This window comes from Chionomys nivalis, chromosome 1 (genome assembly GCF_950005125.1).
Source record: "Chionomys nivalis chromosome 1, mChiNiv1.1, whole genome shotgun sequence".
In the NCBI taxonomy this organism is placed as follows: Eukaryota; Metazoa; Chordata; class Mammalia; order Rodentia; family Cricetidae; genus Chionomys; species Chionomys nivalis.
Genome location: NC_080086.1, coordinates 102,273,194 through 102,299,080, shown reverse-complemented (window position 1 = coordinate 102,299,080; position 25,887 = coordinate 102,273,194). Strand labels below are relative to the sequence as shown.

At 49.1% G+C, this 25,887-nt stretch overlaps 2 protein-coding genes across 5 annotated transcripts; both read left to right on the top strand.

The window, feature by feature from the left end:
* Window positions 1-4,139: 4,139 nt before the first annotated feature.
* Window positions 4,140-7,591, top strand: C1H2orf50 (chromosome 1 C2orf50 homolog). Of its 4 annotated transcripts, XM_057782084.1 has the most exons (5): window positions 4,142-4,233; window positions 4,381-4,601; window positions 6,577-6,616; window positions 6,718-6,933; window positions 7,159-7,591. In XM_057782084.1, the coding sequence occupies exons 2-4, from the start codon at window positions 4,387-4,389 to the stop codon at window positions 6,907-6,909; spliced, it is 447 nt and encodes a 148-aa protein (XP_057638067.1). In that variant the 5' UTR covers window positions 4,142-4,233; window positions 4,381-4,386; the 3' UTR covers window positions 6,910-6,933; window positions 7,159-7,591. The 4 variants fall into 4 exon arrangements, with proteins under 4 accessions (XP_057638064.1, XP_057638066.1, XP_057638074.1 ...); XM_057782081.1 differs by having other exon boundaries at window positions 4,140-4,601; window positions 7,239-7,591; XM_057782083.1 differs by having other exon boundaries at window positions 4,140-4,601; window positions 7,235-7,591.
* A 5,994-nt stretch (window positions 7,592-13,585) lies between these two features.
* Window positions 13,586-24,428, top strand: Slc66a3 (solute carrier family 66 member 3). Its single transcript, XM_057790231.1, has 7 exons — window positions 13,586-14,106; window positions 16,253-16,335; window positions 16,414-16,483; window positions 18,561-18,618; window positions 20,723-20,843; window positions 21,846-21,887; window positions 23,991-24,428. The coding sequence occupies exons 1-7, from the start codon at window positions 13,964-13,966 to the stop codon at window positions 24,080-24,082; spliced, it is 609 nt and encodes a 202-aa protein (XP_057646214.1). The 5' UTR covers window positions 13,586-13,963; the 3' UTR covers window positions 24,083-24,428.
* The last annotated feature ends 1,459 nt before the right edge of the window (window positions 24,429-25,887 follow it).

The following is a 25,887-nucleotide window of genomic DNA, read 5'->3' as shown; positions in this document are numbered from 1 at the left end:
CTATTCTCTTCAAAAAAAAGAAAAAAGAAAATCCTCTGCCTCAGAGTTTGAGGTCAGCATGGGCTACTGAATGAGTTCCAGGACAGCCAGGGCTATACAGAGAAACCCTGTTTAAAAAAAAAAGAAGGTGGGGGGGAGGAAGAGAGAGAGAAAGGAGGGTGTGGAGGAAGAAGGGAGGGAGGGAAGGGGGAGGGAGGGAAGGAAGGAAGGAAGGAACGAAGGAAGGAAGGAACGAAGGAACGAAGGAAGGAACGAAGGAAGGAACGAAGGAAGGTAGGTAGGTTAGTTCCTGGGCTGCAAGGAAGTGAGAGCTGCTGTTCTTGAACATGGTAAGGAGCCATGTTCCTGGCACTGTGCAGGGACACTGCCACCCCAGACTCAAAAGCACTCACGAAAACCTGCCCAGTTACAGAGGAAAAACAAAAGAGAGGAGAAGGCGCCACAACTCATCATTCCTTTTAGACCCACATGTAAGCATTACAGCTGAGAGGAAAGGTAACCTGGCAGTCCTTAGCCAAGGAAAACCAAGTCACACCGCACAACAAACCTCTCGTGAGATGTACTGCGGAAAAACACGGGGGACGGGGGAGGGGGCTGCCTCTGTTTAGGAGCAAAGCGGTAGAGAACCGAGTGGGAAGCAGGCTTATAGTGGATTTTTCCAGGGTGGAGATTTCCAGGGTGAGAATTGGTGGGATTTCAAATCCTGAGTTTGGGGCAAGCTCAGGGATTAGTTGGATTTTGAGCTCCGGTGATTTCAAGACCCGGAATTATGCTTGGGCTTTTTACCCTACACCGTGCTCCCTAGAACCCCCATATTCACCTCAGCCCCTTCCTCGTGCCAACACCAAAGGATGGTGTGTCAGGTCCTTCTTGAAAGGAAAAGGACCCCCAAGACCAAGTTCTCAGTACGAAGGAGATCTGTTTGCTTCAGAGGGACAGAGGGCAGGGATAAGGTAGAAAAACAGGAGATGAAGGGCAAGGGTGAAGGGGAAGGTGTTAGGATTCGGGCATTCTGGCCCCTGTCACCTGGCAGGATGCACTCAGGCAGTATCCTGGCCAGCCCAGGGTCCTATGGCTGCTAAATCACTATGAAGTCTGTTTGCAGGACCAAAAGGTCCCCTTAAGAGATAAGCTCCGCCCCTTTCCTGTCTCTTCCGGTGGTACAGAAGAGGCCAGTCTCTACCCTCCCCTCTCTCCCTCCCTCCTCCTCCCCTTTTTACCCTTCTCGCAATAGACTCCTCACCTAAGCCCTATCTGTACATATTTGTCTATCCCTCGCCTGCTGTGGCCTCTCACCGGTTGTCAAAGTCCTTCTTCGTAGAATCATAGCAGAAGGGAACAAGGGAGAGGGGTCAGGGATATTTGTCCCCGTGAGACAAAGGACTGCCTCTGGATAGAGAGGGAACAGATGCAGCCCACAGGAAAATGTTGCTTTATAAAGGAAAAGGGGAAACTCCATGTTAGGATGAGGTGTCTACTTTTAATTGGGCATATTAATGAAGTGAGTCAAGAAGGGCAGGCTTTTGATTGCTGGACTTCAATAGTTTGATAGCTGGACCTTGGTAGGCAGCCTCAGAAAGAGGAAGTGGACAAATAAGGGAATCTAACGGATTTTAGCAAAGGAGAGCCATGTTTGCCAAACCATGGTTTTTTGGCGTCCCTTCACTTCCTGCCCCGGCCACTGGGTCTCCCCTACATTTGTCTCTTCCAGAGCCCAGTGTGGCTTCGGAGCTACCCTTCCAAGGGGTCACAGTGATTACAGCCTCACCTGTGGCTTGTCCCTGTCCTGGTGGTTCTTTCTTTTTCTTTCTTTCTTTTTTTTTTTTTAGATTTATTTATTATGTATACAGTATCTGCTTCCATGTATGCTGACACACCAGAAGAGGGCGCCAGATCTCATTACAGATGGTTGCGACCCACTATGTGGTTGTTGGGAATTGAACTCACGACCTGTGGAAGAACAGTCGGTCGCTTAACCTCTGAGCCATCTCTCCAGCCCCTGTCCTGGTGGTTCTAATTCTGTTTTACCTTGGTGCTCGTGCCTCATCAGTACTACCCGCCATGTGCAGAACAAACTCCCAAACATCCCTATATCTGGTTGCATCCGCATCTGACCTCCAGCTCCCGGCTGTGCCCCCTCCCCTCTATTCTCTCTCTTGTATCTAAGACTCTGCATGCCCCCATTTTGTCATGGGCAAAATTCTTCTCAACTGTGAAGACCAAACCCCTGCTGCCTCTTTCATAATGAACTTTTTCTGGGGAGACACAACACACGTCTTAGGGTCCTCTTGCTGTGAGGAGACACCATGACCACGGCAACTCTTATAAAGGAAAACATTTAATTGGGTGACTTATGGTTTCAGAGGTTTAGTTCATTATCATCATGATGGGACATAGGAGTGTGCAAACAGACCTGGGGCTGGAGGAACTGAGAGTCCTACATCTTGATCCAAAGGCAACAGGAAGTGAACTGTGACACTAGGTGTAGCTTGAGCATAGGAGACTCAAAACCCCCACAGCAATACATTTCCTCCAACAAGTCACGCCTACTCCAACCTCCTAATAGTGCTGCTCCCTATGAATTTATGGGGACCAATTACATTCAAACTATTACACAATGTCTGTTCAGTCCAGAGAGGGAGCCTACAATAGGCCAAAGTGTGGATACCATAAAAGGCCAACTAGGTGAACCACTGAGGTTTGGGGGGTTATTTAAGGGGATATGGATAAGGGGTTGCTTACAGAGATAGTGACTCAAAGACAGCTGTGTCACCAAAGCCCACCCCCCTACAGATGACAGCTCGCAAAAGCTGAGAACCTGGAGCACAGCGCACAGCCTACAGGCAGCTCAGCAGGTTGGGGAGTGTGTTTTCCAGGTGGCTCAGTTGCTCTGAGCCTCTTTCAGGGAGCTCTGGTGGCCTCTGGTTCTTCCAGGCCACTTGGCTGGTCTCAGAGTCTCATCCAAGTGCCACCCAGCGGCTGAGCCCCAGGTACCAAAACCCTCCATTTGGGGCACCTGTTGTTTCTGCTCTCTCCTGGAGGTGCAGGGGCTGAGCACCTAGCCTTGCAGGAGCCAGGCACAGAGTGTCAGGGAAGGGGCGAGGGGAGTTTATCAACAATCCCTTCCAGGAAGCCCCATGATGGTGAGGACAAGGGGTGGAGTGCCTGGAACAGAAGGGATGGGGGTGTCTGAGTCTGAAAAAAAAAGAAAAAAGAAAAAACTACTGGTGTCACTGAGGTGAGTCCAGAGCTGGACTGCTCTGAGTTAGAGAAGAAACAGAAGTGGGGAGTTCACACCAGGACTCCCACCCTAAGTCCTCAGTGTGCCTTTTATGATGAGCTAAACTCAAGGCCACCTGACAGTCACTTGCGGCTGTTTGATTCTTACCTGCAGATTGGACTTAGGAAAGCCTTCCTTGTGGTCTGGATTGTGACTCGGTGCCTACAAATGCTGCCCGCGGGTGGTTGGCAAGAACAATGACAGTGCTCTCTGGGCTTTCAGAAGAAACAAACTTTGGTGTCCTGGCTAGTTTTATGTCAGCTTGGCCCAAGCTAGAGTCCTCTGAAAGGAGGAAACCTCTATTGAGAAAATGCCTCCATGAGATCCAGCTGTAGGGCACTTTCTTAATTAGTCACTGATGGAGGAGGGTCCAGTCCACTGTAGGTGGTACCATCCCTGGACTGGTGGTCCTGGTTTCTGCAAGAAAGCAGGCTGAGCAAGCCCTCCTCCATGGCTTCGGCATCAGTTCCCATCTGCAGGTTTTAGCCCTATTTGAGTTTCTATCTAGACTTCCTTCATTGATAGACTACGCTGTAGAAGTATAAACCAAATAAACCCTTTCCTCCCCAAGTTACTTTGGATGTGGTGTTTAATCGCAGCAATAGAAATTCTAACTGAGACAATTGATAAGATGTCTTCACTTTCTGCCCCAGGCCTAGCATTCCTTCTGTGTCTGGGTCGCGTCCCCTGGAAGCCTGCTGTGTCCACCAGGGGGCAGCACAGGATCGTGCTCCGCTCACCTGCCCACGCAGTTCTCCAGAGCACCGCCTCCTGGGAACCTAGCACCCGCCCTCCGCCCCAGGGGAGGAGCTGGGCAAAGCACAGACGGTCTGCATGCAGAGGGGCTCGGATATCCACCGCGAGCTTTCAGAGGGGTCAACCCCCTCCCTTGTGTACTCGGGAGCCGCCTGTTCCCTGGGCGACAGTCAACACAGACAGGACTGCAAAACACAGTTGGGTCCCAGCCTGGAGAGTTCTGTCCTCTGCAGTCACTCTGAGCTCGGGATCCGGTGGGGGGGACCTTGTGGAGGCTTTTCTGGGTTAAGAAAAGAATCTCTGTCTCTTTTCTCTCTTTTTTCTCCCTCTCCCGCTTTCTCCAGTCTCCTATGGGCAGCCAACACACTGGACTCCAAAGAACCACATCATCCGGGTACCGACCGCCCCCTACCCGGCCTCTTGCCTCAGTTTCCAGGACCCTGGATGGCCGTGCAGCAAGCAGGGGTCTTGCTGGTGGCTGCCAGGGTACCGCAGCCCAGGGTGTACAGCAGGACCAGCTGTGGAGGGAGCTTGTGGAAGCCGAAGTTCGAGGCCAGCAGCGTTGGTGAGTGTCCTGTCCCTGCCTCCCTTCTCCCCCAGGCCTCCCCACGCTCCCACCTGCCTTGGAATGTGGGAAGATGCTGGGAAAGGGAGAATATATGGAAAAGAGATTAGGACAGGGAGAACACTAATTAAAAGTACAGTGTGTGGGAGGGTCTGAAGCCCCTACCGGAGCCCAGGGCTGCAGTCCCAGCAGGTGGTTGGGACTATAGACACAGAGGGGCCCCTGGTCTGTCTCCCAGCAATCTCTCCAGATGGACTTGGCAGGTCAGATGGGAAGCTGGTGTTGGGAAACTAAGCTCTACCTGGGGAGGAATGTTGGTCTGGGGGTGGCAGTGTGGGGGGGGCTCCTTCATGCTTTCATTCAACAAAGGATACCCATGAGCCTTTGTGGACTGCCAGGGGAAGCTGGGTAGGTTTGACCACGGTTCCCAGAGGGCCTCCCTTCCAATACTGGAGAGAAGCAAGTAAGTAAACTAAGCAAGGAGGGACGATGCCTCTGAACTGTATGCCCAGTTTGGAGTTTGTAAGACAAAACCGAAGACCGTGGAGTGGCGGAAGCACAGTAAGGAGGAAGATGGCTAGGAGCGGCCACCCACGCAGTTGTGAAAGTGTAGACAGAAGTTTCTGTCCCGCCTGGTCCCACAGCCGTTCAGTCCCAAAGAAACACACAGAGGCTTAGATTTATTATAAACTGTTTGCCCTGTTAGGTCAGGCTTGTAATTAACTAGCTCTTACAACTTCAATTAACCCATAATTCTTATCTATGTTTAGCCATGTGGCCTGGTACCTTTTCTCAGTGAGGCATTCTCATCCTGCTTCCTCTGCATCTGGGTGGCGACTGCAGACTGAGTCTTTCCTCTTCCCAGAATTCTCATAGACTGGTTGTCCCGCCTGTACTTCCTGCCTGGCTACTAGCCAATCAGTGTTAAACTAATCCAATACAGGTGACAAATCTTTACAGCCTACAAAAGCATTATCCCACAGCATGAAGTCTAGATGAAGGCTCTCCAAATGCACAAGCTGTCCAGGGCTTTGCACATAGACTTCATTTAAAAAATGTAAACTTAGCTGGGCAGTGTGACTGACACCTTTAATCCTAGAATTTAGGAGGAGGCAGGGGCAAACAGATCTCTGAGTTCAAAGTCAACCTGGTCTACATGGTGGCAGAAAGCACAGCAGCAGGCAGGTAGGTGGGCGTGGCACTGGAGCAGTAGCTGAGAGCTTACATCCTAATCTGTGAGTAGACAGCAAAAGGAAAAGAAAGGGGTGGGTATACACTGCGAAGGCATGGGCTTTTTGCCTCCAGTGACATACCTCCTCCAACAAGCCTACATGTCCCAATCCTTTCTAGACAGTTCTATCAACTAGGAATCAAGTCTTCAAATACATAAGCCTATAAGGGCCATTCTCATTTAGATCGTCACAAATGGGGGTGACTCGAGCCTGTAATCCCGGGGTTGGAAAGACAGAGGCAGGAGGATCAGAAGTTCAAGCTTGTCAGGTGTGGCAGTGCACACCTTTAATCCTGGCACTCAGAGGCAAAGGCAGGCAGATCTCTGTGAGTTCAAAGCCAGCCTGGTCTGTAAAGAAAGATTCAGGCCAGTTAAGATCACAAGACCCTGTCTCAAACAAACAAAAAAAGTCAAGGTCATCTTCAGCTACGTAGTGAGTTCTAAACTAACCTGGACTAAACAGACGAATAAATAAGGAAGCTAAATTCTACATAACATCTGGAATAAGAATTGGTGAAAATTACAGAAACCAGATAGAAAAAGTCACTGGCCACTCTGTGGGCTACTCCCTAAATATAACATGGGCACTTGGCATTATTATTGTGGTTGCATAGCATTTTAACTCCTCCATGATGATAAAAAGACTTCACAAGATGGTGAAAGTCATTCTTCAGAATATGCCAGGAAACAAAACAAACAAACAGACAAACAGACCCACTCACATTCCTGTGTTTTCCTTTCCAGGGCTGAGAATTGGGGTTTTCTGAAAGACTACGACCCTTTGGTAAGGCCGCACCCCCCGACCCCAGAAAGCTGCTTACCGTGTCAACATTCATTCTTCATATCCCCACGGGGCCTGGGACCTGAGATGTCTCCTCTCCTCAGGGAAATAAGAAGGAGCCTGAGAAGCTCCCTGAAGATGTGCCCTTCTTCTCAGACACACTCGCCAACTCCACGAGCCGGGAGGTGGGCAGTAGGGTGGACACAGCCCTGGGGAGAGCCCTCACCCACATGGATTTCTTCTTCATGGAAGGCACGCGGAAGAAGAAGCTGGAGGATGAGCTGCAGCCGGTGTAGGGATCTTAGGACGGACCCCAGCAGGTAGGTGTGGAAGGGACAGTGTCCAGGAGGCCCTCAGAGTGCGGGTGCTCTTGGGTCAGTCTCATATGGGGCAGGAGGAGGATTCCAGAAACACCCTTAGGACCACAGAACCTTACTCAGCCCTTCCTGCTCAGGACCCCAGAGTTAAAGTGGGAACCCAGTGTTAAAGGTGGGAGTGTGTTTAATGGGTTCAGTCTGACTTTATAACCATGAGGTTGCTCACAGTTTCTGCCTCTGTCTGTTTGTCTGTCTGTCTGTGGGTGCTGGGGCACCTCAACCTGACTTCATGCACTGGGAGGAGGCAGGACGAGCTGGTAGCACACTACCAGCTGACCCGAAGACTGCTGTTGGCGCCGCCAATTTGTAGGTGGAGGCCACTTGTTCATTCCCAGCTGCCCAGACCACAAAATAATCACAAAGAAACTATTAATTAAATCACTGCTTGGCCAATCACTTAAGTGTATTTCTGGCTAACTCTGTCCTAAACTAACCCGTCTCCATTAATCTGTGCATCACCATGGCGTTGCGGCCTACCGGCAAAGTTCTAGCACGTCTGTCTCTGGTGGAGGCTACATGGCTTCCCCCTGACTCTGCCTTCTTTCCTCCTCTATCTGCTTGGAGTTCCTGCCTTGCTCTATTCTGCTAAGCCACTGGCCAGATATATTCATTAACCAATAAAACAACACATATACAGAAGGACTTACCACACCAATCTGCAGCCTTCTTTCTTGGAGTCTAAGGTTAAAGTGAGTTGTCCTGACCAATCCAAGATCACAGGAGCGATGGCGGCTCAGCAGCTAAAAGCACTTGCAGAGGACCTAGGTTCTATCCCCAGCACCTGCATCATGGCTAACAGTTATCTGTAACTCTAGCTCCAGGAACCCATTGCTCTCTCTGGCCTCTAAGGGCACTTGAATGCACAGACAATTATACAGACACATACACACAAACCTAAAAACAAAACAAATAAATAAAAAGCAGACAAAAGTCAAGGCTTACTTCAGCTGCAGGTGGCTTCCCTCAAGCACACTAGAGGATCTCATAAAGACTTCTCTAATCTGTCTCCTGGGGCATGGGACTGGGAGCCCAGAACTGTTCCCAAGCCTACAAGCACAGCCATTTACAGATGGTGCAAAGTTTAAGCCCAAGTCACCTTTTTCACAGGTATTTTTGTCACTAGCCAAGAAGTCTAGAAGCCAAGACAAGCATCTGGGGCAGACTGGTCAATTCCCTTTGATGTCTGACTCAGGGCAGCGATACCCGTCCTGGCCTCCATCTTCATAGTTAGAGGATGGCAGGAGAGGAGAGGAGACAGATCTCAAGGATATCACAGGGCTGTTCTTCTCTAGAGCACATTGGTCAGAAGGGAACATATGGTACAGCTCACCGCTTCCTTTCCCATGCATAGACCTTGGCTGGAACATCATACTAGAGATCTTGTCTACATGTCTCTCAGTTGTTGGGACCAACAGGCTCCTGTGGTACAAGCTTCTCTCTGCTCATCTCCAGAGTGCCGAGAGAGCTGAAAGGAGAGGATGCCATACTGTGTCTGTGTGACTCTGCAGGTCGCAGCCAGCCCCCCCACACACACACTCCCATCACATCTTTGACATTCACTGCCCCACCCACGGGCTAAGGAAATGACGATGGGGGGTCCGGCCTCCAGTGCCTTCTGTCTTTGGGACCAGAACAAAGAAGGCTGGATGAGCCAGGCAGCCAGGCTCCAGGCCTAGGCATGGGGAAGTAGCACCAAAGCTCCATGGCCTCACTGTAATCCCTAGGGAGCTTTATCTAGACAGTCAACCAGGGCAGCTCAGAGCCCACAGGCTGGGCAGCACCAGGGGTCCAGAAGGGTCAAGTCCGGAGAGCTAAGGCCCACAGCAGGGCAGGAAGGAGCCCCCTTCACTCTAGACCACTGCTTCTCTGAGCATCTCTGCCTCCCTCTGCTCTGTGGTAGACGCTACCCCAACTTCCAGTGATAAAGAATGACCGCTTGCCATGGAGACCCAGAGTGACCCTTGGGCATCTTCCTGTACTAGACATGATGAGGTAGTGTAAAAAGACACATGGGTTATTCTGGGGGTGCCTGTCCACCAAGTTTAGAACAATGTCGATGTCAACATGAAGGAAAAGTAGAGGGCCAACCCTGGCTACACCCCTGACTCATGTGCACACACAAGCACACATACACATGATTAAAAATAATTACATTTTTTTCAAATACTGAACTCTTGAGAATTACAGAATTAAGAACAGAAATATCGTCATTTTAGGCCTAACACTCATAACTACTTTAGGTATGAATTAATAAAGGTCACAGAAACCTTAGGTTAGAGATTCATAGGGAGCCCCATCAGAAGAAGGGCAGCTGACATGATGTACCTCCCCAAATGGCACTCTGGAGCTACCCAAGGAGCTCTCCCTCGAGACAGAGTATGTGTGACCTGAGAGCTACCAGGAAAGGACAGAAGCCCATCCTTGCCACTTTGTGAAAGACAAAGGAAGCTGAGTATTGGCCCAGGTGAGAGGCAGCCCAGGCCAAAGAGACTCTAGAGACCGCGGGGGAATAAATGCCGGAGGACAGGAGGACGGTGCACTACACCGTGACATAGCGGAGAATTGGACGCTGCGCTGCTGTAGATCCCGGCTTCTGAAACTGAGTGGGAACCAGATAACTGCATGTGGGGTCTGCAAAAATATGGTCACAGTAAGTATGCTGGACATGCAATGACCAAAAATTAATTCAAAGACAAACATGTAATGTACTCCTGATGTTTCTGGCTGTGCTAGCCAGTTGTATTCTGTGATTTCACCATGGCTGTGCCTCTGAATATACAGTGTGCGTGATTTGTAGTTAGCAGGCTGTCACACCGCACAACCTCAAGAGATGCTGCCTGGAGCAGTCCACACAGGCACATGTACATGCCTTGGCACCCACACATGCACACACACACTTGTACACATGCACACACACCACACATACACATGCACACCCATATGTACACACGTGCACATGCATACACATACACACATGAATACACATGTACACCCATGCACACACGCACACACATGCACACACCACACACGCGCACACCCATGTGTACACCTATGCACACACATGCACACACACTTGTACACACGCACACACTACAAATACACATGCACACCCATGTGTACACACTTAAACATGCATACACATGTACACACATGCACACACACAATTGCTGCTCTACTTGATTCATGTTTCATTTTTAAAAAAGGTGTTTGGCTTGTGATTAATTTGCAACAATTTTAAAATGGCTTAAACATCCAGTGCCATTTTGTGTTAGCTATTCATGTAAAGGGGCATTCTCAGTATCAGAAGTTATAAAATCAAAATATCAAAGGGCTGGAGAGATGGCTCAGGGGCTACGAGTACCGTTGCTCTTCCAGGGCACCAAGGTTTGGTTTCTGGCACTCATGTGGCAGCTCATGATTATAACTCCAGTTCCAGGGGATCCAAGGTCCTCTTCTGGCCTCCATGGGCATCGGGCATGTATGTGGTACACAGACATATATGCAGGCAAAATACACACATAAAATAGAAATTTTTAAAACTTTAAAAATAAAGTATCAGTCAACTCTGAAAAATTTTGAAAATGTTCTATTTTCTGTCCTATCAAATATTGAACCAAAATTTAATTCTGTGTGTAAAAATAAACACAACCACTTCAGTGTGCAAATTAACTTTCATCTTTAATAAATTATAAAACTATATGTAAACCAAAGAATTATTTTGAAATTTTTTTTATTTGTTATCTGATGATGTTTGACTTATACAGTTTTTTTTTTAAGTTCAAGGATTTTTTTGTTAGAGTTTGAGAAAACAAGGGCAGGCTAGCTGTAAATCTTGGGGAAAAGGAACCACTTCCTTTATTTAGCAAGTAGCCACCTGGCAGCCAAGCAGCCAGTGTGATGCAAGAAGTGGGGGGAGGGGAGTGTCTGGGGAAGGGAAGGAATCCAAGTGTCTGGGAAAGCATGCTTCAGAAAGAGACAGGGCTGCTGCCTGATCACAGCACCTACGTCCTGCTCCAGGGTCACAGGGACCTGTTTCCGGTGAGAGGGGCTGTGAGTGGGAGGAGCTTAAGAAGCTCTGTGTAGTTTCCAGGGTCCATGCCCACCGCTAAGTCACCTGATGTCTACAGCACACTGGCCAGTAGCTTATATGTCGTAATACATACAGGCAGGCAAGCCACGTGCAGAGCCTAGACAACATCCCTACAGGTTTAGACAGTTGTTTACCTGTATGGGGTTTGGAGTCCTTTTGTCTTAGCATTTACCCTCAAAATGGAACAAACTGCTACATTGTAAAATGGAGTTACTCAGGGCAAGGCTGAGCTAGGAGGCTGTTGGCTTTACACAAGTAAGTAATTTACACAGTAAGTAACTCGGAGCAGAGCTGACTGTATCATATCTCCATTCTTGACTACTTTTCTTGGGTACAAAATTGCCGACTCAAGAGAGACATAGCTAAAGCGTGGAAACACACACACACACCCTTTAAAGATCTCTCTCGTGGGAGGGAAACGATAGAGCCTTTTGACTTCTTCCATGGGAAGGGTGAGGACTTTGGTGAGGACTGGAGGCAAGGTGGAAGGTGTGAGCTGGTGCATGGTTTACAGCCCAGAATTACTGCAGACTAGCTGTGTGTCTGTACGTGCATGTGTGTGTGTGTGTGTGTTCAGACTCATAACCTAGTGATCTCCAGAGGAGGGAAAATGACCCCATCGTCCAATCTTGTACCTAAAGGGCGGTGCCCAGTTGTGTTATTTCTCCCAGGGAGATATATGGCGGCACCAATTCACCCCAGGCAGGGCTCCAATATATTATAGAGTCTGCCCAGTGAGTTTATTGGGACTGTTTAATGGGTGTTGATTGAAGAAAATTGCATCACTCGCTGGAGTCAGGTTGTCCCTGCTCCCCGCAAGCAACTTAGTTTCCCTACTATTTACTGTTTGTAACCCCCCCATCCGCCCCTCCCAGTGGTGATCACAGCAGCCTCAGCCCTCCTTCCAGAGAGCAGGAATCCAATCTGGAGGAAACAGCAGCGCACCACGACAACCCCTTTTCTTTTGGTTGTTTGAGACAGGGTTTCTCTGTGTTGCTTTGGAGCCAGTCCTGGAACTAGCTCTTGTAGACCAGGCTGGCCACGAACTCACAGAAAACCGTCTGCCTATGCCTCCAGTGTGCTGGGATTAAAGGTGTACGCCACCACCGCCCGGCAACCCCTTTTCAATAATAGTTACCGATTAACTCACCTATTGACTCTTTTTTAAAAGACTTATGTATAGAGTGTTCTGTAGCATGTATGCTTGCAAGCCAGAGGAGGGCGCCAGATCTCACTACAGATGGTTGTGAATTACCACGTGGTCGCCGGGAATTGAACTCAAGATCGCTGGAGGAATAGCCGGTGCTTTCTTTTTCTTTCTTTTTTTTTTTTAAGGATTTATTTACTTATTATGTATACACTATTCCTTCCATGTATGCCTGCAGGCCAGAAGAGGGTACCACATCTCATAGATGGCTGTGTGCCACCAAGTGGTTGCTAGGAATTGAACTCAGGACCTGTGGAAGAGCAGTCAGTGCTCTTAACCACTGAGCCATCTCTCCCGCCCCCACCTATTAACACTTTTGAGGCATGTGTATTTGTATTCTCAGCGATGGGGAGGTTGAAAGAAAGAGGATCCCTGGGGTCCCTTGGCCTGTTAGCCTCTCCTGTTTAGTGAGTTCCAAGCCCGTGAGGGTGTACGGTACTCCAGGAATGACACCTGAGGGTGTCCATTTGGCTTGCGCAAGCGCATGTTCAAGCGCCACGCGCACACAACAACAAAACCCTAATAATAAAAATAAAAAGAGGAGGGAAGGAAGGAAAGAGCGGGCTCTCACGTGGTACGATGGAACAAGTTAGAAATCCCAGCATTTGCCAAAAGGCGGAGGGGGAAAAAAAGACACAGAAGTTCAAAACCAGTCTGGGTCACGTGACCCGACCTCAACCCACCCACTATAGGTTCTGGATTGGAAAGTGGGCAGAAACAGGAGGGTCCGAGTGGAAAGCTGGCTTTGGTTCACCTTGAGTTCAAGGCCAGTCAGTCTGCGTTGTAGGAGGCCTCGTTTCAACAAAACAACAGGAAAAGCAGCCTCCGTGTTTAGGGAGCAATTTCATTAAGGAGATTAGCCTACCCGGTGGACTTATACCAACAGAAGGCTAGCTCCGAGTGGCTGGGTTTCGGGGGGCCTCGGCGTCCTCCGGCTTCTTCAGGCCAAGTCTGGGAGAATGCTGACGAGGTTGGACAAAAAAAGTTTTAATTTCTGAAAGGTTTAAAGTACAAAGATTAATTTACAGAGAGTGGAAAAACACTCGGAATGGCCTGAGCGGTAGGCCCTGTGCCCACCCAACCCCTGGGGAGCTGGTCTGTCCCAGCATTTTCATTCCGCTAGAAAGGGCACCCGTGGGTGGAACCCGGAAAGTGAATCAGCAGCAGGCAGAACCCGGCTGGGCAGGACAGAGCAGAGCCACCACCCCGGAGCTGAGAGTACCCGGAGCAGAGCAGACACGAGGCCGGGTGCACCCAGAGTGGAGCAGACACCTGGTGGGGAACATTCTGAGCCGAGCAAGCTCGGGGCGTTCTGCACCTGGAGTGGAACAAACACGGGGCAGGACACACCCGGAGTGGAGCAGACTCAGGGCAGGGTGTACCGGGGTCTGAGCAGATTCGGGGCGGTGTGTGCACTGAGCATGCAAACACAGGACGGGGAGGGGCCCAGAGGGGAGAGGTTAGGGGAGCGGCCCACCAGAGCAGAGCGGACTTGGGCCGGGAGCATCCAGAGTCCAGCCGACACCGGGCGGGGCGCACTCGGAGCGCAGTAGCTCTGGGCGTGGTTGGGGCGTCGCCCATCCGGCGGGAAGGCGGAAGGACTTTGGACCGTGAGCTCTAGTTTCTCGTCCACGAGATTCCGCAGCCCCCTGACCCCGCACTCCCGGTATTGCAGCATGGAGGCCGGGCTGCTGTGGTTCTGCAACTGGAGCACGCTGGGCGTTTGCGCCGCACTCAAGCTGCCGCAGATCTACGCGCAGTTGGCGGCGCGCAGTGCGCGGGGCATCAGCCTCCCCAGTTTACTTTTGGAGTTGGCGGGGTAAGGCCCCGGGAGGCCTGCGAATCCGGGAGACCGAGGGTTAACTCGGGGGGCGCGGAGCTGGGAGGCGCTTTCCCGGGCGCTCCCACACACCTCCCTTGCTTCTCCCCAAATCCCGGAAGGTACGAAATGCCTGTGGACGACCATTTTAGAGATTTTGCGAAGTCACCCCTACCTCCACCCTGTCGTTAGCTACGGCCTTCCAGCCGCGGGCGAAGCCGTTTGCACCTGCGGTCCCTTAACGACCCTAACCTCACCCGGCACCACCCACATTTTTTTTTTTTTTCCAGCCTAGAGTCCCTTGCCTGTAAACCAGTGGTTGGGCTGAGATCTGAGTTACAAGATTTGATGATTCCATGTGGGAATGAAGAGGGGGAACGAAGAGGGGGAACTTGGGTAGGCGTTTGGAAGTTGGGCTGGGGTCCAACACGCAGGTTTGGGCAGTGGCTGCTGCAGGAGCCAAGTTATTGGTGACTTTGGCTAAGTAGTTAAGAGTAAGAGGTAAAGTCGTGAAACTTTGGTTGGGAAAAACAAATTAAATGGGAAACATGTCCCTGAGTCGCGCGATCTTGCACCAGGCAGTGCCCTCTCGGTTTGTCACCAGCCCCTCCCCGCTGTCATCCACACGGAGGAGAGCGCCCATCTGATAGGGTGGGTTTCAAGGTGCACCTTTTCAGAGAGCGGGCGGGAGGGTCCCTGGTCCGTTGGCTGCGTTTAACAAGAGTATGTGCATTTCAAAGGGGGGGGAGGGGAGAGAGAGAGAGACAGAGAGAGGTAATGGGTAAGACTTGAGATTGAAGGATGCAGGCTGGAGTTAGAGGATGCAGGTGTTTGAAGTCAGGAGAGTCACTTGTCCTCTGGCATGCTAAGTTCTTCGCGAGCATGAAGCTCAGACTGAATAGAAAGCTCTCGGATGCCTACAGAACGCCGACCACTTCCTCCCCTGCCTGTAGCTCCCCCTCTGCTGCCTGGCTTTAAACACGCAAATCCAATCAGAAATCGTCTCAAATCCAACAGCTGACCCCAGCAGCTCTGGCCGTGGAAATGTTCCCTGGGACCCATCCGGGTCTTGTAGTCTATCGCGGTACAGATAAAGTAGGCTCTTTCTGGAAATCTCAACAGCCTCTCTCCCTTCGGGCAGTGGGCGGGCAGCTACGGCTGGTTTCTGTAGTTAGGTTTGGCAGGGTTAAGACCAGCTCGAAGGCCAGAAGGCGTGGGTATGCGGCACTACTGAAACCCAATAGTTATTTATCCCTACTTCTGCCGGCAGTTTACTGCAATAGTTCCCAGTTCGTGTGGTCTTTCCGGAGGTCCTCCTGGAACTCTACACGCATTCCTTTCTTAATCCTCACCGCAGTTTGAGCTGGAGTTGTTTTAATCCTGAGCTAGGAACAATAGGGATAGGAGGGAAACCTTGCCTAATCTCTGCTGTCTCCATTTCCACTCCTCCCACCTCCCGCTCCCTTCCCTTTACATCGCTGGGGGTGGGGGTCACTTCAGTTTTGCACCCGCCTGGGCTTTGCTTGGTTGCCTGCTTGACCCTCACCAATTAGACAGGCTCTGAGGCATCCACCACCATCATACAGCCTGCATCCTCCAGGGACTGGACTCCTGCCTTGAGGGCATGGACCCTCTTTGGATTTCGATCTGAGAGCTCCAACTCTAAAATTCTGATTTGAGGGAATTGGTTCTTGGCCAGAGCCTAGCTATTTTAATGACACCAGAGACTTCACGCCTGGTTGATGATTGCTTTACACAGAAACCTTAAAGACCGCAAAGCATTCGTGCATCATCCTCAGGGTACAGGTGTTTGGGTCCCCCTAAAAGCACAGAAGCCAATCCTCAGGGAGAGAGCATGAGCTGACATCTTAACCTTGAGTTCTCACATGGTCTTGTCATCTTTGGACCTTAGTTTCTCCATATGATGTGGCAGGCACTGTAGGTGACCCGTAAAGGTGTTTGGCAAAGTGCTGACACTCAAGGTCTCTTGGACCTGCTGCTCTCTGGGTCTCTGGCAACATTCCCGAAGGTCTATCCTCAGGGCAGTCACAAGTATGGTGAAGACCGCATGCTCTAGTCTTGGGTAAATGTGCCTGGGGTCTGGCGGGGTCTCAGGGTGGGCCGTGAATACGTATCCTACCTCCAGGTTCCTGGTCTTCTTTCGCTACCAATGTTACTATGGGAACCCATTGCTCACCTACCTGGAATGCCCCATTCTCATGGCACAAGGTAACTTACAACTCCCCATCCCACCCCCCTTCCCAGCCTGCCCTGCTACTCTGCCCATCTCACGGTCTCTTCTTTCAGACATCATCCTCCTGCTCTTCGTCTTCCACTTCAATGGGAATGTGAAGCAGGCCTTGCCCTACCTGGCCGTGTATCCTTCCTGCATCTGAGCTGGACATGGAGGTGGAGGGGGCTAAGGAAAGGGGCTCATGGTGGCATGCAAGAGGCTCAGAATTCTGTCCTTGGCACCAAAAAAAGGGGTGGGGCGGGAATTTGGGGTGTCATTTGCTAATATTCTGCATTGTGAAACAGGATCTTTTTTTTTTTTAATTAAAAAAGACTCATACATTGCAAGTCTTTACACAGTCCTTAGGATAGTACAGTTGCTGCCAGTGGTGTCCCTGTAATACGACTGCCCCCCCCCGCCCTCCAAGATCACATGGGATATAGATTCTGCTGAACATGAGAGGTTTGTAGTCACCCTGCTAAGAGCAAGAGGCTCCACCTGTGCTTATCTCAAGCCCGCCTTCCTTCCTTCCTTCCTTCCTTCCTTCCTTCCTTCCTTCCTTCCTTCCTTCCTTCCTTCCTTCCTTCCGTGAGCATGTCCCCAGGGTATTAATGACTGACAGTGCCTGGCACTAAGTCCCGTGCAGGATGCACCTGGTAGGTGCCTGTCAGTAGACACAGACCTGGCTGGGGCAGTTTCCCGCTAAACATGCACCTATGCAAAACTGTAATTTAGAGGCTGAGCCTTGTCTGGGTGGCTGTGCTGCTTTGGAGGCTTACCATGCAGAATGGCAAGGCATTAGAGCACTCCACGCTGTGGCGTCTCCTACGCAGAGGGTAAAGTTTCATGGCAGCCTTTTTCCTAAGGATTTGATGTCACTTCTCTTAAACTTCCAACTCCTTAAAAAAGCCAAGAGTGCGTCGTGACGGCAGTCAGCTAATCCTGCTGCCTCCATGACATCACCATGTACCCTTTTTACAGTGAGAGGCCCCAGGACTTGGTTAAGTCTTGACCACAAACTGTCTCAGATTGCTATGAGCCCCTGGCTCAGGTTCCCCTCTCCATAGAAGGAAGAGTATAGCTGTGCTCCACTTCTGCTCTGAGGTCAGTTTCAAGGGGTTGTGTTTGCCTTCCTCTGTCCTGGTAGGTGAGGATGGCTTGAGCTTCTGATCCCCCAGCCTCCACCTCCCAGATGCTGGGATTACAGGCATGCCCCCCACTACATTCGCAAAGAGAATGTTTTAGTAGAGTTCAGTACAGCTAGATACCAGCCATTGTTGTGGGTCATCTCTAGTTTAATCCCTTCACCAGTTTAATGTAACCATTGTTTTCAGCCACCTTTGGGGTTCTTCTGTATGCAGAGAGCATATGGGATATAGACAGGGCAGGGAATAAAACCCCGAAGCAAAGCAGCGATTAGTAACTTGTTCCTGCCAGCCACTCCTGCCCTGACTATGGCTCCCCTTCAGCCCTCATGGTTTGATATTTCTGCTCTGGTTGGACTCTTTCGTTCCTATTCATTGAATCACGAATCCTGCACAGGTCAGATGGAAAATGGTTCCTCTCCTTGCCTACTATTGCACACCCCAACTACTGTGCTTTTACAACAGAATTAGTGGGAAAGGGGTGCGGATCCACAAAAAGGTCACACACAGCTCACCGGTTTTGCACAACACCTCTCCTTTGCATGCTTGAATCTTGTAAGTGCTTAATTTTGATGATGCATTAGAGAAGTCTGCAGGGTCAGGAAACCAGCATTGTAGCTACAGCCGTATGAATCACAGTTCGTGAACACAGATCTGTGCGTTTTCTCCCATAATTTGCTTCCGTTCTTTTGAACTCAGAACAGATGTTCACATGCAACCCCTTAGCATCTTTTCCAAACTGGACACCGTCCAGCAGAGCAGTCCCCACCCCTTCACATAGACTTTTTTTTGTTTTGTTTTGTTTTGTTTTTTTCGAGACAGGGTTTCTCTGTGGTTTTTTTGGAGCCTGTCCTGGAACTAGCTCTTGTAGACCAGGCTGGTCTCGAACTCACAGAGATCCGCCTGCCTCTGCCTCCCGAGTGCTGGGATTAAAGGCGTGCGCCACCACCGCCTGGCCCCTTTACATAGACTTCTGTGTCACCCTCTGTGGTCTAGCTTGGCCTGCACAGGACAAGAAGGGAGGGGTGGGTGGGGCTGCCAGTGACTCCCTGCTGGGTCCCTTAGCACTTGGCCAGATTTGTGTCATCCTGGTTCATCCTCAGCCTGCAGAAATGGATCATCGACCTGGCCATGGTAAGTGGTGCCCCTAGCGGAGGGAGACTGGAAAAGCAGGTACCTTCGCTGTAGGGCAGTGTTTCTCACCTTCCTCATATTGTGGTGACCCCCAACTATAAAATTATTTCCACTGCTGCTGTGCTCTCCGTTGGTCTCAGCTGGCTCCTGTGAAAAGGTTGTTAGATATCCCAAGGGGTAGAGACCCACAGGTTGAGAACCACTGCTTTAGAGTGTGGGGTTTCACCCATGTTTTGCAGCTATGTTGAGGAGGATGAAAAGGCAATGCCAGCCAAATATTAAGACATTATTTTTGAAAGGTTTGGGGCTCAAGGGGAACACTAAGGTGAACTCCCCCTTTTATTTGTGTATGGGGGTGGGGATGCATGCAGAGATTTGTAGCCATCTTCTTCCATCTTGTGGGTTTTGGGGACTGAATTTAGGTCATCAGGCCCCACAGCAGTCTTCCCCACCCACTGAGCCACCTTGCCATCCCTGACAGCATAAGTTTTAAGATAACTTTCCTGTTTTCTTCCCACTCTGTGACTCCTCCTTCAGTCCCCCTACAAGTGCTCACTGTGCATCTGTGTTGAAGGGAGCTGCGGACTGCGTTCTTGCCACCCAGCCCCCAACCGCCTGGCTAGCTTATGCCCCAAAATAACGTCACACAAACTGTATTCATTTAAACACTGCTTGGCCCATTTCTATTAATGTGTGTAGCACCACGAGGTGCGCTTACCAGGAAGATTCTAGCCTACGTCCATCCTGGGTCAGAGCTTCATAGCGTCTGCCACAGAGAGGAGAGCAAATGGCGTCTGAGCTCACTTCCTCTTCCTCCCAGCATTCTGTTCTGTTTACTCCACCCACCTAAAGGCTGGCCTATCAGATGGGCCAAGGCAGTTTCCTCCATCACACCTGCTCTCTGGTAGACACGTGCAGCTGATGCACATCCCTGCCTTCAGACTGTTTTGTGGGATAACACCACCAGGTTCTCTTATGGCCTGCTCCCAGACTACCCGCTCCAACTCAAAAGTTGTTTTTTCTTGAAAAGCGAACATGTCACTAACTTGTCCATTTGGGCTATACCTAAGCCACTTATGGTGTCCCTCCCTTTTTGGCCCCTCCCCACCACACTAAGCTGGTCCTGCCACCTTCCTTTGCTTTATCCAGCACCCCAATTTCTCAAGAGCTTCCTTTTTCACAGCATTCCTTGCTTGGGTCTAGGCTTCCTGCAGGTCATCTGTGCCCAGCTCCCATTGTGACTTTTGTCTGTTTAAGCCTGGCAAACGCATTGCTCCCTCCTCTGCCCAGATACACTCTGACACTCCTTTCTCCGCAATTCTTTCCCGTGTAGCCCCATCTCCCACCCATAAGGACTTCTGGAGGCCAGCCAGGTGCCCAGACAAGGAGGAAGCAGAGCCTGTCAAAGGCCCTGTGACTTGTCACTCATTTGAAAGCCAGCAGTCAGGCCCCATGCCTCTCATCTCTGAAGTTTCACTACAGATCAGGATTTCTATAGCACTCACTTGATTCTCTCGCCTGGCTTTCAAACACACCACTTTCTGTGGCCCTTCCTAACTTTATCTCCCTGACTTCTGAATGCTGCTCATGCCATTCTGCCCAGCCTAGATGACTGTAGTGGTCTCCCTCTGGCCTGAGCTTAGCAGCGAGCATGATGGTCTGACAGCCAATTTGCAAGGCTTTCTTGTCTGAGAGATAACTGACAAGAATGAGGAACAGTTTGGAAGTTGGTCTATTTAGCAACAGACCTATTCTGAGGAGAGAGAAGGCAGGGTGCATCTGCAGCCAGGCCAGTTCATACCCCACCAGAGAGGCAGATGAGCGTCATCCTTCACCAAATTGAAGTTTCAAACCTTGGCACATTGGAGACTGCTAGTCTTGAAAGTTTGGCTTAAAAGGCACTGTATCCAGGCCGATGCAATGACTCAGTGGTTAAAGGCGCTTGCTGCCCAGCCTGATGACCTGAGTTCAATTCCCAGGGCCACAGAACTAGCTTTCACAAGCTTTGCCACCTCTCCAGAGAATAAACTGTGTTTACAAAGGTACTGCATCCACTCCTCTGTCCTCTCAGGCTCCTGACTTTCTCACTTTTTTTCCACAACAGAACTTATGCACTGTCATCAGTGCGGCCAGTAAGTTTGCCCAGCTCCAGTATCTGTGGAAGGTGCAGGACTCGGAAGCTGTGAGTGCACTGTCCTGGGGCCTCTCTGCCTATACCTGTGCAAGTAAGGCCACCACTCTCCAGGGACATCAGAGTCTTCTTTTGTGTACTAATACTTTTGCAATTAACTATGCAACAGAACCTGCTAAGGAAAGGTACCCCTGTGTACAAGGGGGCTGTAATACAGACTGTGGCTTTAACTGTCACCCAGGGTCCTGTTCACTACAGAGAAAGGAGCTAACAAAAGAACTCTGGTTAGACAGGAAGAATTTGTCTTCTTCAAGTCTTAGTTTTGTTATTTGTGAAAAATGGGGTGGAGTTCAATGCTTAAAGAATTTCTGCCAAATGTGGTAATGTGTGCCTTTAATCCCAGTGCTCAGTATTTGAGGCAGGTGGGGCTCTGGGATTCCAAGATCTGCCAGTGACACACAATGAGACCTTGTCTCAAATTTGCATAATTTTAAAAACATTATTTTTGTTTAATTTTATGCATATGATGTTTTACACCTAAATTTATGTATGTGTACCACAGGCATGCCTGGTGCCCTCGGAGACCAGAAAGGGGTCAGATTCTCTGTGATTGGGGTTATGTGCTTCCACATGGGTGCTGGGAAGTGATCCCAGTTCCTTGAAAACCAACCAGTGCTCTTAACCATTGAGCCATCTCTCCAGCCTGTTTACACACACACACACACACACACAAACACTTTAATTAGTGGGAGCCTTTCTTCACGTAAAATAACCGGAAGCTCAATATGCAAATGAGACTTGAGATTGTTTTTGTTGTTTTGGGGGGAGGGGTGAGCACAAGGAGGGATGAGGGCCCTCCCAGGCAGTGCTGCGCTACTGTTAGAAATGCTTCTTAGAGAAGCTCCTACAGAATGGGCCAGGGCTAGGGTGTATGGCTGCTCATTAGAGGTTTACACAATACAGCATTAACAAGGGTCCCCTATCAAAGTCATTCAAGAAGTTAACGTGTATTATATAGTAAAATAGAAAGGAATGAGCTAAACAGAAATACAAAATGTGTGAGAAGTTACATACTGCTATGAATTTTCTTTTACAGCACGAATAATAACAACTTTAATGACCACCAATGATTTCACAAGTAAGCAAAACTTCCTTTTGACTTCCTGGGGTTTGCTTTCTTTTGTTTTTGTATGTGTGTGTGTGTGTGGGGGGGTAACTTTGGTCTAACCTAGAACACATCATAAGGCTTAACAGACCCACTTAGTTCAATTGGGCTATGGATTCAGAGGACAAAACATTAGTCTTCATCCACTCCTTGCAGTCCATGGGAAGGAATATGCCCATGGGAGTCAGTTCTCGTCTTGGAGTTTCTACTTCAGCAAGGAAACTGGACAGGACTCCCACAATTAACTGTTGAAGTATGCCGTGAAATGGGTTTTCAGAGTAGGGCAGCTGGGTGTGGTGGCTTGCATCTATAATCCTGTATACTGAGGCAGCTAAGGCAAAAGAGCCAAACCAGCCAGGGAGACCCGGTCTCTGAAACAAGAGAGACCAGCAGGGTGGGTGGCAGAGGAACCCTTCCTACTCTGTGGGAGCAGAGAGAGTCATCTGCCAAGTGAGGCCTTCAGTGCTGAATAAAGGTCTGATCAGAGGAGAACACATGTGACCAGGAGCAAAGGAGCATTGAGGCTGGCAGGGGCCAGAGAAGTCAGAACTGCAGACAAACCTTTGAGTAGTAAGACACCTCCAACTATGTTTTAAAGCAGGGCTCATGTAGCGCCATTTGCTACATGCTCATACTGGAAGGTAGACAGGGGTGTGTGTGCACACACCGAAAAGCTGAGAGAAGAAAGTACTTTGGTTAACTGAACGAGAGTTTATCCCTTACGCTCTTTTCAACTTCCAACACAGCATTTTTGAAAAGTGAAGAAACAGAAACCTATCCAATAACTATTAGAAAATGTCCTCAGCTGGGCGGTGGTGGCGCACACCTTTAATCCCAGTTCTCGGGAGGCAGAGACAGGCGGATCTCTGTGAATTCGAGGCCAGCTTGGTCTACAGTGCTCGTTCCAAAGCTACAGAGTAACCCCGTTTCAAAAAATCAAAAATGTCCTCAACACCAGGCTTTTTTTTTTGAGAAAGCAAGCTTCAGAAGAGTGAAGTCCCTTTTGGGAGGTTTATCAGCTCTGACTTCAGTGGCGGGATAGAAAAGGAGACAGACCTAACTCTCCTCCATGGGACTTGAGTTCACAGGAGGGAGATGGATGTAATTACAAAGCAGAGAGCCCACATATAAAAAGTTTATATTTAAAAGACCAAGAATGCTCCCACTGCAGTCTGCACTTGTCACCACTGTTCTGAGTGACTCGCTTTTAGAAATAGCATGGCCAGCTGGGGCCTGTGGTAGCACACACCTTTAACCCCAGCACTCGGGCAGAGGCGGACTGATCTCTGTTTGAGGCTAGCCTGATTACATAAAAAGTTCCAGGACAGCCAGGAGCTACATAAAGAGATCCTGTCCAAAATAAAAAGTGTGGCTAGTACGCTGTTTGTATTTTACCATTACAAAGACATCTCAAAAGTCGGGTGGGGCTGCAGTTCATTTCATAAAGTGGCTTCCCATGCATGTGGGGAGCCCTGGCTTCAATCCTTAACACAGAAATCAGGAGTTTAAAGTCACTGTCAGCTAGAGTCAGAGAGACCCTGTCATAAAACAAACAGTCTTCAAGGGCATGTCAAACGCCCTTGTTCTGTCCATGGGTCACTTTTTCATGGTCACTTCATTATATAACATGTACCGACCCAGGGCTGTTTTCTCAGGAATACTTTCATATGATGTGGAGTCTTGACTGTGCCACCCAGGTTGGCTTTTCCCTAGAGCCTCTAGCAGTTCTCTTGCCTCAGCCTCTCATGGGTCCACAGGCAGGGTCCACCATATTTTACTAGAACGGTCTTTGTAGAAAGCAGCATTCTGAGACACCTGTCTTCAAGATATAAGTAAAGTGGTCTTGCACATCTTAGCCAGAATCACATTACTTCAACGAAGCAGCATGGACGCATGGCCAGACGCCCAGGTGGGCACTTCTGCAGGGAAGTCTTTCCCAGGAAATGTCTGAAAGCAATCTTGTTCTGAGTCTCATCATTTCATTTGGGGTTGGGGCAAACCTTATGTAGGCTTCTACTGAAAGCAGTATAATGTTGCTGTTGTTTTTTTAATGGTGGAACTTTCTTTTTATTTCAGTTCTTACCCGTTTTGTGATCATGTTGGCTTTAAATATATGGGTAACAGTAACAGTACTGCACTACCGGAAGCCTGTTACCAAAGCTGAGTGATGGATGTATTCCTTCTACACACAGTGGACTTCAAATAAATCAACCAGGGGATGCACCGTTGCTTTCCATTGCTACATTTAAAGTCTTTTACTAGTTAATCATATCAAAAACTTTAAATCAGACTTGAAAAGCCTCTTAGCTGGATATGGAGGTGCAAACTTACAATCTAGCACTTGGGAGTTTGAGGTAGGTTGTGCTACATGGCAGACGGGACTCAGAGAAGGAAAAAGCCACTTGTTTAAAATTGCCCATTTCCTTGCCCTGCACCCATAGATTGCGGTAGGACTGAGATACTGGGTTTTATTTGGAGAGAGAGAGAGAGAGAGAGAGAGAGAGAGAGAGAGAGAGAGAGAGGGAGGGGGGGGGGAGAGGGAAGGGTCTCACTATGTAGCCCAAGCTACCCTTCAACTTGTTATCTGCCTTCTTCCATCTTCTGAGCAGCGAGAATGCTGGACTACAGAGGGAACCGACCAAACCTGGCTTGACACCCGCAATGGTGGATGCTGCCCAAGAAACCCTTAAAGTCATGACTAAGTTCTTTCAGTCTTAAATAGTTTTCCCACAAGAAGTGGGGTCTGCTTAGTCACACCTGGGCAGTTTAACCCTTCCATGACCAAGGGCTTGGCCTTGTATGTCATAAAGCACTGTAACATCCCTTCAAGGCAAGCAAGGCTAACAGAGTGCTCCCACACTTCACAGTGTGCCTTAAGGAGTTCCAGACAGAGCCCTGATCTCTGTTTAGGTGAGGAAATCTCAATGGCCTTCCCGATTTAAGCACAATGCAGCCTTTTTTTTTTTTAAAAAAAAAGAAAGGGTTGTACCTCACAGTTACATTGCTGGAACTTAGTACAGGTTTTAGCTACTGCAAGGTATGCATTAAAAAGTGTTGCTAAGTCATACCCAATTCTTGGGTATTTTATTCTTACTAAAGTAACATATCTTAAGCACTGTTTACAGTACTTCCTCCGATGTTTTATAAACCTGACACTTAAAAGTGCACTTTCTTATATGTGCATGTCTTTATTCTGCCATACTGTAAGTAATGATGTTTACTGGAAAATGCTTAGTTTTCTGTATAAAATAAAACTTTCATTTGTTGAATTCCACTGATCTTAACTGTCATGAATTTTCAGTTATGTAGGTAAAGCTCCTCTGTAAGCTAGCTAATCTTGTTAGGACGATTGCCCTAGACCCAGGAGAGAAATTTTACATCTAAACATAAACCACCCTATTGTTATTTCAACCAGTGTCAGAAAACAAAACCCAAGTTCATCTCTCACACACTGATAATCAGACCATTAGTTAATATAAATTATGGTCTTATCCCAACAAGAGTTTTAGGTATATTCAAACAGCACTTTTATTTTACCACTGCTTACAGTACTTCTTTTAAATAAAAAACTTACCCTTTTGTAGGACAAGCTAGCCTCAAACTCAGCTTTCTGCCTCCACCTGTTCAGCAAATCCCACCTCTGGAGGGAACACCTGGGTGACTGTAGCCATCTCACATGCTCTACCATATTTCAAACCGACAGTCCCTGAAAGGCAGACACTGTCTCCAGATGAGTTTATTCACAGAATACCCAACCTGAGACCAGAGGACGGCCAGTGCTTACCAAGGAAGCACCTTCTAGAAGACGCCCACCACTCACTATTTTCAGACAGAAAGGCACCCTGTGTCCTCTACCCTCCCCACCTGGAACCAGATATGTGAGTCTGCAAGCCCACAGTGACTCAGGGGCAGAAGCATTCCTCTATGATGACATCACCCACCTTCCATCCGCACCCTTTCGAGAGACACATTA

Coding starts and splice junctions, on each gene's coding strand:
- C1H2orf50 (XM_057782081.1), top strand. CDS start 4,387: ATGGGCAGCCAACACACTGGACTCCAAAGAACCACATCATCCGGGTAC. Junction 4,602..6,576: donor GTTCGAGGCCAGCAGCGTTG/GTGAGTGTCCTG, acceptor TTTCCTTTCCAG/GGCTGAGAATTGGGGTTTTC. Junction 6,617..6,717: donor TGAAAGACTACGACCCTTTG/GTAAGGCCGCAC, acceptor TCCTCTCCTCAG/GGAAATAAGAAGGAGCCTGA.
- Slc66a3 (XM_057790231.1), top strand. CDS start 13,964: ATGGAGGCCGGGCTGCTGTGGTTCTGCAACTGGAGCACGCTGGGCGTT. Junction 14,107..16,252: donor TTACTTTTGGAGTTGGCGGG/GTAAGGCCCCGG, acceptor TCCTACCTCCAG/GTTCCTGGTCTTCTTTCGCT. Junction 20,844..21,845: donor CTCTGCCTATACCTGTGCAA/GTAAGGCCACCA, acceptor TTTCTTTTACAG/CACGAATAATAACAACTTTA.